The sequence below is a fragment of the Schizosaccharomyces octosporus genome (assembly GCF_000150505.1).
Source record: "Schizosaccharomyces octosporus yFS286 unplaced genomic scaffold supercont6.2, whole genome shotgun sequence".
Taxonomy (NCBI): domain Eukaryota; kingdom Fungi; phylum Ascomycota; class Schizosaccharomycetes; order Schizosaccharomycetales; family Schizosaccharomycetaceae; genus Schizosaccharomyces; species Schizosaccharomyces octosporus.
In genome coordinates this window covers 3,364,989-3,378,027 of record NW_013185620.1, presented here as the reverse complement: position 1 = coordinate 3,378,027, position 13,039 = coordinate 3,364,989, and the positions used below count along the sequence as shown (strand labels likewise).

The window sequence follows — 13,039 nt, the reverse complement described above, 5'->3', positions numbered from 1 at the left end:
AAAACGGAAAGTTGACTACTTGTAAATACAATTCAAACCACGTTTCATATATCTGTAGTAGTAATGTCTGACGGTACTGGGTAATCAATGCATAATCTTCCAATGGACTGAAAAAATTTAGCATCATTAAGGTAATTAAATTGTTAGACGTGTCATAATTTCATTATAGAATGGTTAGCAATTAACATAGGAAACTTGAAGCTATATCTAAATTTCTTTAATAGAGACTCTTCTAAAAAAAAATGCGAAAGGCAATCTGTTTGTATATGAGGTGAAATTACGTCTCTCTAATGAAGCAAACATAACAATAATATTCCTACATTTAATAGAATAGCTATAAGTCTATATATCTAATTCTAAAAGTCATATTATCTCATCGCTGTTGGAAAGAGAAGTAATAAAGAATGTAAATTTATGGTTAATTCATAACCAATTTCAATCACTATGATTGATGATGAACGACAGAGTACAAGCAACTAAGTGAAAAGAAAGTAATTGAAAGTGATGAATACAAAGCATAAGAATTACTCTGCATCTCTACTTTTTCGCTCGTATCTGATGCTTCTGCAAGAAACTTTGCATTGCTTACGCAGTGTCGAGTCACGCGGAAAGTAACAATCTCCTTCAATTTGCTTGTTTGTTTACATCCTTATAAACAAATCAACTTGTTAACAATATTATTTTTTTGCTAGTTTTAGGTGTGAACGAAGAATCTGTAACAATTATTATCTTTGTGACTTCGACGGGGTTGTTACAAGACTCATTTGTAAAAGAAACCCATCTACAAAATGTAACAGTTGACTCACTCATGGAATATAACGGTGCTCGAAAATCCATCGAAGACTACAAACTGATGAGATCCTTGGTTAGTTTTTACAGGTATTTCTTGGAAAGTAACGCATTTAAAATAAAACGTATGCAAATATATTTATTGATATTGTTGATATTTCTAAGACATCCGTCATCTTCAAATAATCTAATTAATAATATAAAAAAAAAAAACAAAACAAAACTAACGTTATGTACAAGCTGTTCGACTTTTTAACAAAAATTCCCATGATACTTTCTAAGGCCCGCAGTATGAAGTATTAACTTAGACAAAACGAGGACAACTGTAACAATTATATGCAAAAGTAGACAGCCGAGTCAGCAATGTGGATCAAAACGTAACGTAACATTAATATCAGCTCAAGCGCAATACACAATGCAATAAAAACTTCAACACAACAAAGAAAAAGTAAAACAAAGGTGATTCCAATATATGTAAAAAATGCTTAAATATCTAGTCCAAAAAATGCAATTATATTCTCAAACTTTCGCCCATTCCGCGTCAGCACATTCTCTAAACCGTTAAAGAAAGAAAAGCTTTCGTCCACTTCTTGCGAACGCGAGCACACTGGCCCAAATACTGGCGAAGTGTAGACATCCACTCTTCTTTCTCTTCAACTGTTTCAGCGTAGAAATCAATATAGTCCGAGTTTTTGAAAATAATTCTGAATCCGGTTTCGAAATATAAATATCCTTCCAATTCTTCCTCATCACTGTAGTGATTGTCATCAACAATATGGGTGGCTTCAGAAAGCTCAATTGTTGCACGACGTGTCTTCGTAAAAGGTTGAAAGGCCACAAGTTTCGATCCAATTAATTGGAAATAGCGACGACGCCAATAAGGACAGTCTCCTCCTTGCTGGCATAAGTAACCATCGCACAACAATGTGCGATCCCATTCTGCAAGTTTCAAATCTTCCATAGCGGCCTCTATCGAAGAAGGGAGTTCGCTAGGAGAAACGGGTAAAGTAGGTAGAGCAAAGACATGAACCATCATGTCACCTACCTTTCGCGAAGAAGGCTTCGCATCACGCACTGTAGGATCAACAATCCACTTATCGATGATTGGGACCATCATGGACTGGCACCTACCAAGAGCACTTCGACTAATTGAATCAACATCTAAAGAGAGTTCACCAAAAGTTCCATCTTTCAGAACATAACCGTGTAAAGCCTCTGAAACTGGATCCATAATAGCAGATTTGCGTCGGCTTGTCGAGAATACCTTTCCTAAACCGGAACGAGAACGCGTTTTAGGAGGTTCATATTTTGCTCTTAAATTCCAAACGATAAAAGGATCCGAAGATTCATCAAAAATGTATTCCTTCTCTATGCTTGTAGTAGTATGCAAAGGCTTCCAAGGAGCAGTACCTTTAATACCGCTAAGCTCGTATGTGAAGTTTGTAGTTACACCAGAGGCGAGAGGAATTGTCAAGTTTCGGATCCCTTCCAAACGAACGTAAAGTCGGCCTCTACCTTGCATATTTCGGGAAGATAAGGAGTATCGGCTGTAGACAGAATCATCTCTAGCAGGCATGAAACATGAATCCACAACACGTCTAGATGGAGGTAAAAATCCTTCATTGCTTGTTGCATGAACAACTTTAGAATTCTCTCTAAGCAAATATTTCCTAGTCAATGCATCAAAAGCCGACAACACGTTCGTAAATCTCGGATCGGGTAAAGACATGACTTTAGGAAGTAGGGCTAGGTGATTATCGTCATCCAAAGAAAACTCTTGAGAACGCATTGATGATTCCATGGATGATATTGGGTTCTCTTCTTCATCAATAGAATTCGACCGAAAAATATCAGTCCTGTTTTCTTGAGGGTTCGTTTCTTCGTCGGATACATGGGGCGTACGGACTTCTTGAAAAGAGTAGGAATCATCAGAAAATCCAAAAGAGGCAATACTGCTTACTGGATTTCCAGTTCCTACTATATCGCTGACGCTGCTGACAATACTGTTGGAAAAGCTTGAATCAGAAGGGGAGTGGGTATGTTGAATTGGGGACTCTAAATTGTAGTTCATCGGAGATTGCGATCGGGCATTATCGGATGTGGTATTAGAATTATCTCGTATTAATTCTTTTGAAGCATTAGTCGTGGTATTGCTCATTGAGCGTGCTGGATTTTTTTTGGGTATTATCAAACTGTCGAAGCTTTTATTAGAGTAAGGGCTTTTGCATTGCATTGAGATGTGCGATCTTTGAGTAGCAGACGAATGAGCCGAAGTCGTACTGGATTTGGAATTGCTCCGAGAGTGTGTATTAGAGAGAGTTTCAAGATTCTGAGAAATACTGAGACTGGGGAGTGAGTTGATGGAGGACCTGGGTGACTTTTCGTCCCCTCCAGACATATTCGAGATGTCATTGTCATTGAAGCTTGGGCTGAGACGGCCCTGATCGTAAGCAAAGCTGTCGTTTTCCTCTGCCTCGTCTGTATCGTCAACAGATGCAGAAATGGAAGAAACATTGCTTTGTTCCTTCCCAAAATCTCTCATCGTGTTTTTTCTTGACAGGGAAACCAGACTCGAGGCGTAGTCCGAGCCCTCGTAGTCGCTGCTAGGTATAGGAGACGGTATCCTAAGGGCTCTGTGAATATCAGCCAAATATGATTTGGCATGTTGGCTTTGTTCAACAGCACCTACACTCATCTTAATAAAGAATCAAAGGCTTTCAATACGGCACGCCCGGATAAGAAACTTAATGCAAGTATTATTTTCTTTTTTCTTTTGTTCGTCAATCAAAGAATAAGACGAAAGTTTTAAATGGTAACAAAAGATGGACAAAACGACGGCCTTTGATCCTTATTTTTTGAAATGTACAAAAAATATTCTTCGAATATAGAAAGGAAAGGAGGGAAGGGTCATTATAAAGAACGAAGGGGTATGTCACCAGGTGGCTGGTGAATCGATATTCGCTTTAGGTGGCTGGTCCTATCAATCAAACCAGTATCGTAGTATGAAAGGAAGTTAAAAAGGTCAGCATAACAAATGATACCAACGTAAACGGCTCGTAAACTATCCGTAATTCCTAAGAAACACTTTTTTTGTAAGGTGATTTCATGAATTATTGATCCTCGTACGCAAAACCGCAACCTGCGCATACGTATACCAATGTCTACAAAGTTAGTTACCCGAACAAAATTGAAAGTGATAAAAATAACATACCATTCTTGAATCACCACGACGGGAATGCATCTGGTAAAAAACGGCTTCCTGATGGTGACAACGAGGACATTCTTTTTCAGTCCGTGGAAGAGTGTAATCAGTAGCAGCATCTTGAGAGAAATGAAGACCTTCGCTTTATTATAATGTTAGTAATTCTGTAATTGTGTTCTGTATGTAAGAGCATGTACATACACATTCGATGTCATCAACTCATGTCGATAGACCTTGCTAGTGGCTGCAACCTTAAAAAACAGTTAGTTTCAAATACATATGTGTTACCATAAGACTTCAATCGACATAAAATCGACTCTTGTACTCCAACAAACAAGATATCAAGAAACTGCATATAATTGTACCAAGAAAAATGAATAACTTACCTCTGAATAGTCGCAATTTCTACATGCTAATCGAAGGATTCTTGTCACTTTATCTTCTCTTGGATATCTAACAATTTTTCTTGGTTAAATCTTGTTGCCAAATATTAACTTGGAATAACCGTACAGCATGTTATTACACTCAATACAATATTGAAAATTTGACATATTTTTAATAAGAAAATACAAAAGAAAGAAAAAAGTCCTATAACTCAAGCTTTTCGCAAACCAGACGTTGTGTGTCGTAGAGAGTGTGTCGAAAATGAATGCGTCAACTACCAACACTTCGTGATGACTTCTTTTCGATCCCTATAGGTTCAATGTTTCACATTTCACTCAAGAAATCTCTTTTTAAGTAAAAAAAATATATGTATAATGAGTATAAAACAACTCGTGCTTCTAAAACTTGAAATTTATCAATATATAATATTATCATATATTAATAGGATAACCACAGAAACTCAATAATTTAACGAATGTACAGTAGCATTCGATAAAGCACAATAGGAAACTCAACGAGTCACATTAATTGATGATATATCAAACAAATCAAAGATAAAATGTACTAGTCTCTTTCTACCGTTGCTGAGTTTATTAAGGGCAAACTAGTAGAAGAAGAATATAAAAGAAATTAATATGTCAGGATTTTGTGTGCTCGGATGCGGCACTATGGGCAAAGCCCTTTTGACCGGTATCTTCGACTCCATCAAAGAGCAAGATCAGCAAGTCTCTAAGAATGTATCGGTTCCCGATAGATTCTATGCTTGTGTAAAGTTTGCTCAAGAAGCCCGTGATATTGAAAAGCTGTTTGGTGAAACGGTTGGAATTTCCGTCACCGCTGAAGAAAATGTTCAAAAGGCGAAAGCAAGCGACGTTTTGTTGCTTAGTTGCAAGCCTCAAGGTGCTGAAGAGGTATTAAGTGCTCCAGGCATGAAGGAGGCATTAAAAGGAAAGTTGATCTTATCAATTTTGGCCGGTAAAACAATTGATTCCTTAAAGACTTTGTTGGACGACAGCACTCGTATTATTCGTATCATGCCCAACACCGCTAGTCGCATCCGTGAAAGTATGAGTGTGCTTTGTCCTGCTCCCAATGCTACGGAGGCAGATGTGGAATTTGCTGAATGGGTATTTAACGGAATTGGACGTACTATGAAGCTTCCTGAAAAACTCATTGATGCTGCTACTGCCATGTGTGGTAGTGGACCCGCCTTTGTTGCTACCATGATTGAAGCCATGACTGATGGTGGTGTTATGATGGGAATTCCCTTTGCACAGGCTCAGGAACTTGCCGCCCAAACCATGGTTGGTACCGGACAAATGGTTTTACAAGGTCAACACCCTGCAAAGATTCGTAACGACGTTTCTACTCCAGCTGGGTGTACGATTAGCGGATTGTTGGCATTGGAAGACGGAAAAATCCGTAGTACAATTGCTCGTGGTATTGAACAAGCCACTAAGACTGCCTCTGGTTTAGGAAAATAATCATTCTTGACTAAGCTTCGTTTCTTCCTCATCTTTTACCGTTCCTTGCCACTTGTCTATTATTTCTATATGCTAATACTAATGCACGTAAATTTTTTATAGTATAAATAAAGCATAGAAATACTATTTGTGCTTCCTTTGGTTGTAGTTGAATTGTAATTTCTTGTTGTTTCTTGTTTCATCCCCAAAAATAAACAAAGACCGTCGACGAAGACTGATAACTAATATTCACAACTTCCCTTCCATACGGCGGTAAACAGAAGTCTTTTTGCAATTAGGTAGTTTTAATTTTGTTTTACTCTTTGAACTTCTTTTTAATAAGAATAGGACTTTACTTGCTTTTTCCTGTCTTTCGCCAAGTAGTTCTCAATGGAAGCTTATATCAATGTGTACGATTTAATGCAGAGTTTTCCTCTTAGTAGGATAGCTTGGACATTGGGACTTGGTATCTATCATACTGGGTTTGTTTTAGGAGGAAGAGAGTATGCTTATGGTGCTCATGCAATTCCAAATGCTACTGGGGTTTTTATAACTTTGCCTAAACCTCCTTTGGAAGGCTGCCGATGGCGTTGTTCTATTCCTTTACCACCTTGCACACTTTCAAAGTCTGAGATAGACGAAATAATTACGCGCTTAAGCAAAGAATTTACAGGTACCTCCTATTCATTGCTGTCACAAAATTGCAACCATTTTACCGACGCTATTGCAAAGGCTCTAACTAATACAAGTATTCCTCCATTTTTAAACCGACTCTCGAAAGTTGGCCTCACTTTCCCTTCAATTACGAATGCGGTTTTGCAGTTAGATTTTTCGAAAACTCCAACTCAGAACGGCTTAGAGAGAACCAACTCATCAGATTCTGACGAAGAGATTTTAGTAGCTCCTTCCGCTAAACTACAGCAACTATCATTTCCTAAAATTCCTAAAGTTGTTGTTTCACCTCCGACTGTCAACACAGATAACTTGGTCTCAGAGTCACAGAAGTATTAACCACTTCTGTTTTGCCCAAACTTGTATACCATTGCAAATTCGGTTTTAACAACCCTATTACCATTCTAACTTTGATTAATTAACTTTTTGTTCCCTTTATTAATTTTTCCAAACATTCCTTGCTAATCTACGGGTTAGTCATTGCTAGAAGCATAGAGAAACACAAATCGCTTTCTACAATAACAATAATGGCTGACTCTGAATTACGACTTTTAAATGGGGCTGAATTCAAGCTCGCACTAGCCAAAAGCTCAGAATCATTCGAATCGTTAATTTCTGTATACCTGGCACCCATTCTTTTAAAGCTTGATTCACCTTATGAACCCGTCAGAAATAAAACTATAACAATTGCGAATCATGTTATGACACGAATTACAAGTGAAACGAATATACGATTACCTATGCTTGCTCTTGTTAAGCAGTACATTGAAGCAAATCAAGCTCTTCGAAAACGATTTCTCGTAGCTTTTATCAGTATAGGAAAAGCCAGATTGCCTCCTTCTCCTGACGTTGACTTATTGCAAGTATGCCTTAGTCATGTAAATAATCATCCAATTGTTCTATTAAACTTAACGATTCGCCTTTTAAATATGATACGCCCCGTTCCGTCGATAACATGTACTGAAGAAGTTTGCTTTATCATGTCTTGTTTTTTTCTAATCCAGTCCTCTCAGACCCTGTTTACTGAATTACAACATAGTCCAAAAACAGTAGAGTACCGGAAAGGAGTTTTGAACTGGTTAGAAAAAAGCGAATGGCCAAAAACGTGGAATTGGCTTGCCTATTTCTTCGCTTCTTCCGATACACACAAAGAAGTTGCTCAGCTGGCTGATGATTTGGTACGCAATACAAATGGATCTCCGGATATCGAAAATAAAAATCACGTAGAAATACTGTTGGACATTGTTTTAGATGATTTTTACGTGGAATACTTAAGTTTGAAGTTTTCTATCCCCGTTACATTGAGGAATAAAGCCTTGCAATATCTTTTACGGAGCAATATTGCCTGCACAAATCCAAAATCGATGAATTGCATCAAACTTATCCTTGAAGCTCCACCAACTTTGCAGTCCAAATTAATTCAATTCACTCGGTGGATATCAGCCAATGCAGATCCAAGTGTTCTAAGACCAAGAGCAGCTGGCATTCTGGACGACATTTTTAATATTCTTTCGAATTCGACGATTAGTAATGAACTTTTACGAGGATTTTTATATACTTCTATTGGATTATTAGCCAAGTCAAATTCTGACTTAGTTTCTACTTCACTACTTTCCACTTTACTGTCTGCGTTGCAGGTCGAATCCCCTGATGTACGTGTAGCTATAGATGAATCGTTATCAATAATCCTTCCTTTTTTCAAAAACTTTCATTCACCTTACGAGCTATTGCCTATAATTGAAAAGTACTTGATTACGACACCGAACTCACCTGCCGCATCTTCTTCTCTTCGCTATCTTTTAGTCGCGTTTCCGTTTGAATTTCTTCCTTCGAGGTTTTTATGTCTAAAAACTCAAGATCCTTCTGTTTTTCCTTCGTTGCTATCCGAGGAAGCAAAAAAGGGCCTTTTCTTATCTAGGTGGCTCCTTCATAATAACGTTTACTTAGACTACGCCATAGTAAAGGATCCCTCAACATCGTCTACTGTATATCCTAATACAGACGATGCTATTTTACATCTTATCGCCGAATACAATCCAGAAGCATTATGGAAAAGTTTTAGCGTAGAAGTTTGCTCATCGATGCTTGGTTTCATCAAAAGATGCATGGCTTATCAAATAACCAAAGATCTCAATATATGTGATGACAATGAGTTGTTTGATACATTGTTGAGATCTGATCTTAGTTTAAGAAAAGATTTTGCTCAGCTACTTTCGACTGTGAAGTACTTGCAACCCTTTTTGCGTTTTGTCTTTGAAGGCGTCTTACTGCATTCTCAGGAGGCTGTTCATGTATTTAATCAGCTTCTATTTTTTACATCACCGGATATCCTGATGGAGTTCTCAGAAGACGCTCTTATGAAGCAAACATTGGTTGCTCCTGCCCAGTTAAGAGATACAATGTCTCGAAGTTCAGGACTGCTTTTAAGTACGAAGGGATACAATCTTGTTTTCCAACAGCTTGAAACATTATTACGGGTAATTAAGATATCGAATACTCGAAATGATAGCTTTTCAAAAAATATAACCGCTCTTTTTATCATTGGTTATACAGTTTCATTTTCGGTGTTTAGGAATGGCAACAGAATTTTAAGTTCAGAGTACGCTTCTATACTGGGAGAATTCTTTAGCATTCTTTATGCCTATCTTCAGTCTGACGGATCTGGTGAAAAGCGGGCCGCACTATCTGTCTACCAATTTATATTTTTGAACATTCGCATTGAAGATTTAACCAAACAATATCTTCATTTAAAAGATGTTATTGAGACTATAGTGAATGTCGCAAAATCTGAAAAAGATACGACTCTCCGCATTCAGGCTATGATTACTTTATCACATGTCCCAATTTCTTTGAACGAACCTTTCGACCATGACTTAATCGAAATGATTCTTAATACTATATATCTGACTTATCATGATGATTCCCCTGATATACTGTTCGCAAGTGCAGAATCGATGGCTAATTTTGCAGGCGGTATGTGTTGCACATTTACAAAAACGAAATTACCTTTTCAAGAAGGTACTGAAAATGTAAATACCTTGTCTCCCTTGTATGCAATGGTTCTTTCAAAAATTGTTGGGGAATGGTCTAAATCTTCAAGACCGCTACTTCGTAAGGCCTCCTCTCTGTGGTTATATTACATAGTTAAGTTTTGTAAATGTCAGGCATACACCTTTGAGCGTTTTAACGACATATATCATACTTTCTTAACTTTTTTGGTTGACCTGGATGACTTTATCCAAGATACGGCTTCAAAAGGTTTGAAAGCAGCGTACGACCTCCTAGACGATGAAAAAAAGAAAAGCTTTACGACTAATCTGATCAGCACCATTACTGCTGACAGAGTAGATCCGACTACCAAGGCTCCTCTGGATGCCGATACTGCCTTATTTACCACCAATCAAGGCTCCATAACCACTTACAAAGATATATGTTCGTTGGCTTCTGAAAGTGGAAATCCAGATTTGGTTTACTCTTTTCTTAGTATTGCAAACACGAATTCTGTTTGGCAGAGTCGCAAGGGATTGGCAAGTGGACTTGGCTATATGAATATTAGCAATGACGAAAAGCGAAAGCTCTTTGCAGTTAAATCACAAACAGGATCTAGTTTACTTACAAAACTCTATTTATACCGACACGATCCAAATGTATCTGTTGCTAGAACAATGACAGAAATTTGGAATTCTTTAGTACCTTCTGATCTTGATCTAAAATCACATCGTCAGAATCTCATTTCGTCTTCTTTAAACAGTATGAGTGATTATTCTTGGAGGGTTCGTGAGTCTGGCGTTAACTCGCTTGTTGATTTATTGAGTAACGTGCCCGTTTTGGAATATATCGACCAACTACAAGAAATATGGAGAATGTCCTATAGGACTTTAGATGATATCAAAGAAAGCGTTAGAACGGCTTCGTTCACGTTGTGTAAACTATTGGCAAGAGCTGTCATCCAAACGATTGAAAATACTTCCCTCAATACGACTGATACTGGATTAAGTAGAAGTCGTAAAATAATGTCCATAGCCGTTCCTTTTCTATTAAAATGTTGCCATGAAGATGCAAAAGATATTCAGTCATTTTCATATTCCACCATAACTGAATTGGTGAAGTTCACAAACCCTGCACTAACTCCGTTTGTTCCTTCAATTATTGAGATAATGCTGGATTATTTGACCAAATATGAGTCGAACGCAGCATCCTTTTTAGAATTCCATGCCTCTACTTATAAGGTAAAAGCCGAGGACTTAGATTCCGCTCGGGTCTCAGCAGTGCAAAGTTCTTCGATGATGTCAAATATTGAAAAGTGTCTTTCAATTCTAAATGAAGAGTCGATGAAGGATTTGGTTCCTATATTGCAAAGAATGATAACTCGTACTACTGGCGTGCCAACGAAAATAGGTAGTGCCCAAATTTGCATGTTGCTAGTAATAAGACGCCAAGACTTTGTTGCCCCTTATGCTGCCAAGTTCAACCAAGCGTTAGTATCGTCTTTATTTAGCAAAAATGGTGCTGTTAATACCTCGTTTACTTCAGCATTGGGTTACACTTTACGAGTAACTCCTTTGAATCTTGCTGATGAAGTATGTCGGGAAGTATTAAACAAGTTTTATGAAGGAGACGAGTTTACCCAAACCGTATGTGCAAACTTTGTCCGAGCGCTTACAAGGTTCGCTCCAGATTTGCTGCATAACATTGGCTCAACACTTTTTCCTTTTATTTTTTTCGGTAAGCACTCGTCGTTTGCCCAGGTATCATCAATTTTGGAGAAGCTTTGGAATGACACATCGTCGGGTGGAAGTTCCGTTAATCTTTATAAAGATGAGATTCTTGAAATTATTAAATCAAATCTGGAAGCAACACAATGGGACTTGAGGCGACCAGCTGCTGCAACTTTGTTAAGTTTTGTTCACAGCAGCCGTCTTAACGATTCTGAAGAAGTTTATACACTCCTAGTAACTAAAATGAAAGAACGGAGCTGGCCAGGGAAAGAATATTTACTAGAAAGCTTAGTTCAGTTAGCTATAAAGTGCCCCGGATACATAAACGCGACCAAGCTGGATGAAGTTTTAGAGATATTACAACGAGAACTACGAAGAAGAAATACTTTCTATAAGTTGAAAGGAACCCGAATCTTAGGTGACTTCTTGAGCGATCCTTCTTATAGAGGTGTACAATTCTATGACTTCTGTATGGATGAATTTCAATTGTTTCTCGATGAATCATGGTTTCATGAAGAAGACTCTGAATTTTCGATAGAAGACAGGATTCAGTTGCAAATGAACGTTGTGTATGTTATGGCTAGCTCCTGTAGAAACGGAAATGATGGTCGTCTTGTCGAAAGCTTGGCAAAAACGTTGGATCAGAATTATCTTCATTGGAAGGTTAAGTTGGAAATACTTAAACAAGCTCAGAAAATGAAGTGTCTTTTGCAGGATCCTTTGGATGTCAAATTTTTAAACGTGCTGGCTCGTTGCTGCGAAGGAAACCCATCACCGAAAGCTAAAGATTTTGCTGAAAACGTTTTAGGCGTTGATAATCTAAAACTTCTGAAACTGTAATCCTTAGATCTGTTTTACTACTCTAACGTATTTTGATTGATGCCTACCGTCTCTTATAGAGCACCCTAGATTCTATTTTAATAATTATCTTATATCATTGGTATAAATGTCAATTATTTTATCGTAGATTCTGTCTTTTAACGAATGCATCACCGGCTTTAACAATAGTTGTAATCTCCTCTTCTCGATACTTATAAGATAGGTTCTGGATTATAGCAGGTATTTTGGAAAGACCAACAGCAAAACATTTATTCAGTTAACTGTTTATTTTTCTCAGCCTCAGCTTCCTTTTTCATTTTCTTGGCAAACTTGGCCTTGTCTTCATTCAACGAAGCGTAGAGCCAGAACTGCCACATAAGATCGCAGAAAGCAAAGGTAAAGGTAACATTATTACTGAGAACGTGATCCTTCTTTAAGTAAATGAATCCTGTGAAAATAAAGTCAAATATAGCACGGAAAGGGATCATAGCACTGAAGTACAATACATTATGTTGTAAATGAGCTACGGTGTGCATTAATGAAAGCACGAGAAAAAGAATACCTATAAATGATAAAGCTGGTTGGTTGTTTGCATCGCTCACTAAAGGCTTCTATGAATGTAGTTGTTAGCAATCGAAAAATAAGAGCGTATATACTGATGAGAACAGCAGTTAGCATACCAGATCCATCGAAGCTCCAATTAATGCTGAAAGACCACTTTCAATTACGAATTCAGGTTTCCATAGTATTGCAACCCCCAAGTATGCCAGCAAAGAACTGTAGAATAGGGCAACTGTGCCGAAACGAAAGAGCATCTTTCAAGTCAGTTGTAGAGGAATCTCGTAAATGCAAGAAAAAAAAAATATATGCTCAATGAAACACTTTGACAAGTTGTTCTAAGCAATATGGAATAGACGTTATAAAGAAGTTTACGTTCAGCTTCAAAGACAAAGTTTTGGTAATATAATATATTTATACTATATTAATCTTAA

At 37.6% G+C, this 13,039-nt stretch overlaps 6 protein-coding genes across 6 annotated transcripts; 3 read left to right on the top strand and 3 right to left on the bottom strand.

Moving 5' to 3' along the window:
* Positions 1–908: 908 nt before the first annotated feature.
* On the bottom strand, positions 909–3,705 carry SOCG_00938 (medial ring protein Mid2). Its single transcript, XM_013163358.1, has one exon. The coding sequence runs from the start codon at positions 3,482–3,484 to the stop codon at positions 1,343–1,345; it is 2,142 nt and encodes a 713-aa protein (XP_013018812.1). The 5' UTR covers positions 3,485–3,705; the 3' UTR covers positions 909–1,342.
* On the bottom strand, positions 3,639–6,010 carry SOCG_00937 (DNA-directed RNA polymerase II complex subunit Rpb9). The gene is made up of 5 exons (XM_013163357.1): positions 4,502–6,010; positions 4,378–4,444; positions 4,193–4,242; positions 4,001–4,133; positions 3,639–3,950 (listed from the first exon to the last, which is right to left on the bottom strand). The coding sequence occupies exons 1-5, from the start codon at positions 4,540–4,542 to the stop codon at positions 3,900–3,902; spliced, it is 342 nt and encodes a 113-aa protein (XP_013018811.1). The 5' UTR covers positions 4,543–6,010; the 3' UTR covers positions 3,639–3,899.
* SOCG_00936 (delta-1-pyrroline-5-carboxylate reductase) lies at positions 4,905–6,017 on the top strand. The gene has a single exon (XM_013163356.1). The coding sequence runs from the start codon at positions 5,011–5,013 to the stop codon at positions 5,857–5,859; it is 849 nt and encodes a 282-aa protein (XP_013018810.1). The 5' UTR covers positions 4,905–5,010; the 3' UTR covers positions 5,860–6,017.
* A 211-nt stretch (positions 6,018–6,228) lies between these two features.
* On the top strand, positions 6,229–6,849 carry SOCG_00935 (PPPDE peptidase family protein; the record flags this gene model as incomplete). Its single annotated transcript, XM_013163355.1, has 1 exon — positions 6,229–6,849. One exon carries the CDS (start codon positions 6,229–6,231, stop codon positions 6,847–6,849), a length of 621 nt encoding a protein of 206 aa, XP_013018809.1.
* Positions 6,850–7,037: 188 nt separating this feature from the next.
* SOCG_00934 (proteasome component) lies at positions 7,038–12,068 on the top strand (the record flags this gene model as incomplete). The annotated part of the gene is made up of 1 exon (XM_013163354.1): positions 7,038–12,068. The coding sequence occupies one exon, from the start codon at positions 7,038–7,040 to the stop codon at positions 12,066–12,068; it is 5,031 nt and encodes a 1,676-aa protein (XP_013018808.1).
* On the bottom strand, positions 12,065–13,000 carry SOCG_00933 (uncharacterized protein). Its single transcript, XM_013163353.1, has 2 exons — positions 12,728–13,000; positions 12,065–12,658 (listed from the first exon to the last, which is right to left on the bottom strand). The coding sequence occupies exons 1-2, from the start codon at positions 12,860–12,862 to the stop codon at positions 12,317–12,319; spliced, it is 477 nt and encodes a 158-aa protein (XP_013018807.1). The 5' UTR covers positions 12,863–13,000; the 3' UTR covers positions 12,065–12,316.
* Positions 13,001–13,039: the final 39 nt, after the last annotated feature.

Coding starts and splice junctions, on each gene's coding strand:
- SOCG_00938 (XM_013163358.1), bottom strand. CDS start 3,484: ATGAGTGTAGGTGCTGTTGAACAAAGCCAACATGCCAAATCATATTTG.
- SOCG_00937 (XM_013163357.1), bottom strand. CDS start 4,542: ATGTCAAATTTTCAATATTGTATTGAGTGTAATAACATGCT. Junction 4,445..4,501: donor ATTGAGTGTAATAACATGCT/GTACGGTTATTC, acceptor AAAAATTGTTAG/ATATCCAAGAGAAGATAAAG. Junction 4,243..4,377: donor GAAATTGCGACTATTCAGAG/GTAAGTTATTCA, acceptor CTGTTTTTTAAG/GTTGCAGCCACTAGCAAGGT.
- SOCG_00936 (XM_013163356.1), top strand. CDS start 5,011: ATGTCAGGATTTTGTGTGCTCGGATGCGGCACTATGGGCAAAGCCCTT.
- SOCG_00933 (XM_013163353.1), bottom strand. CDS start 12,862: ATGCTCTTTCGTTTCGGCACAGTTGCCCTATTCTACAGTTCTTTGCTG. Junction 12,659..12,727: donor TTGGAGCTTCGATGGATCTG/GTATGCTAACTG, acceptor CTACATTCATAG/AAGCCTTTAGTGAGCGATGC.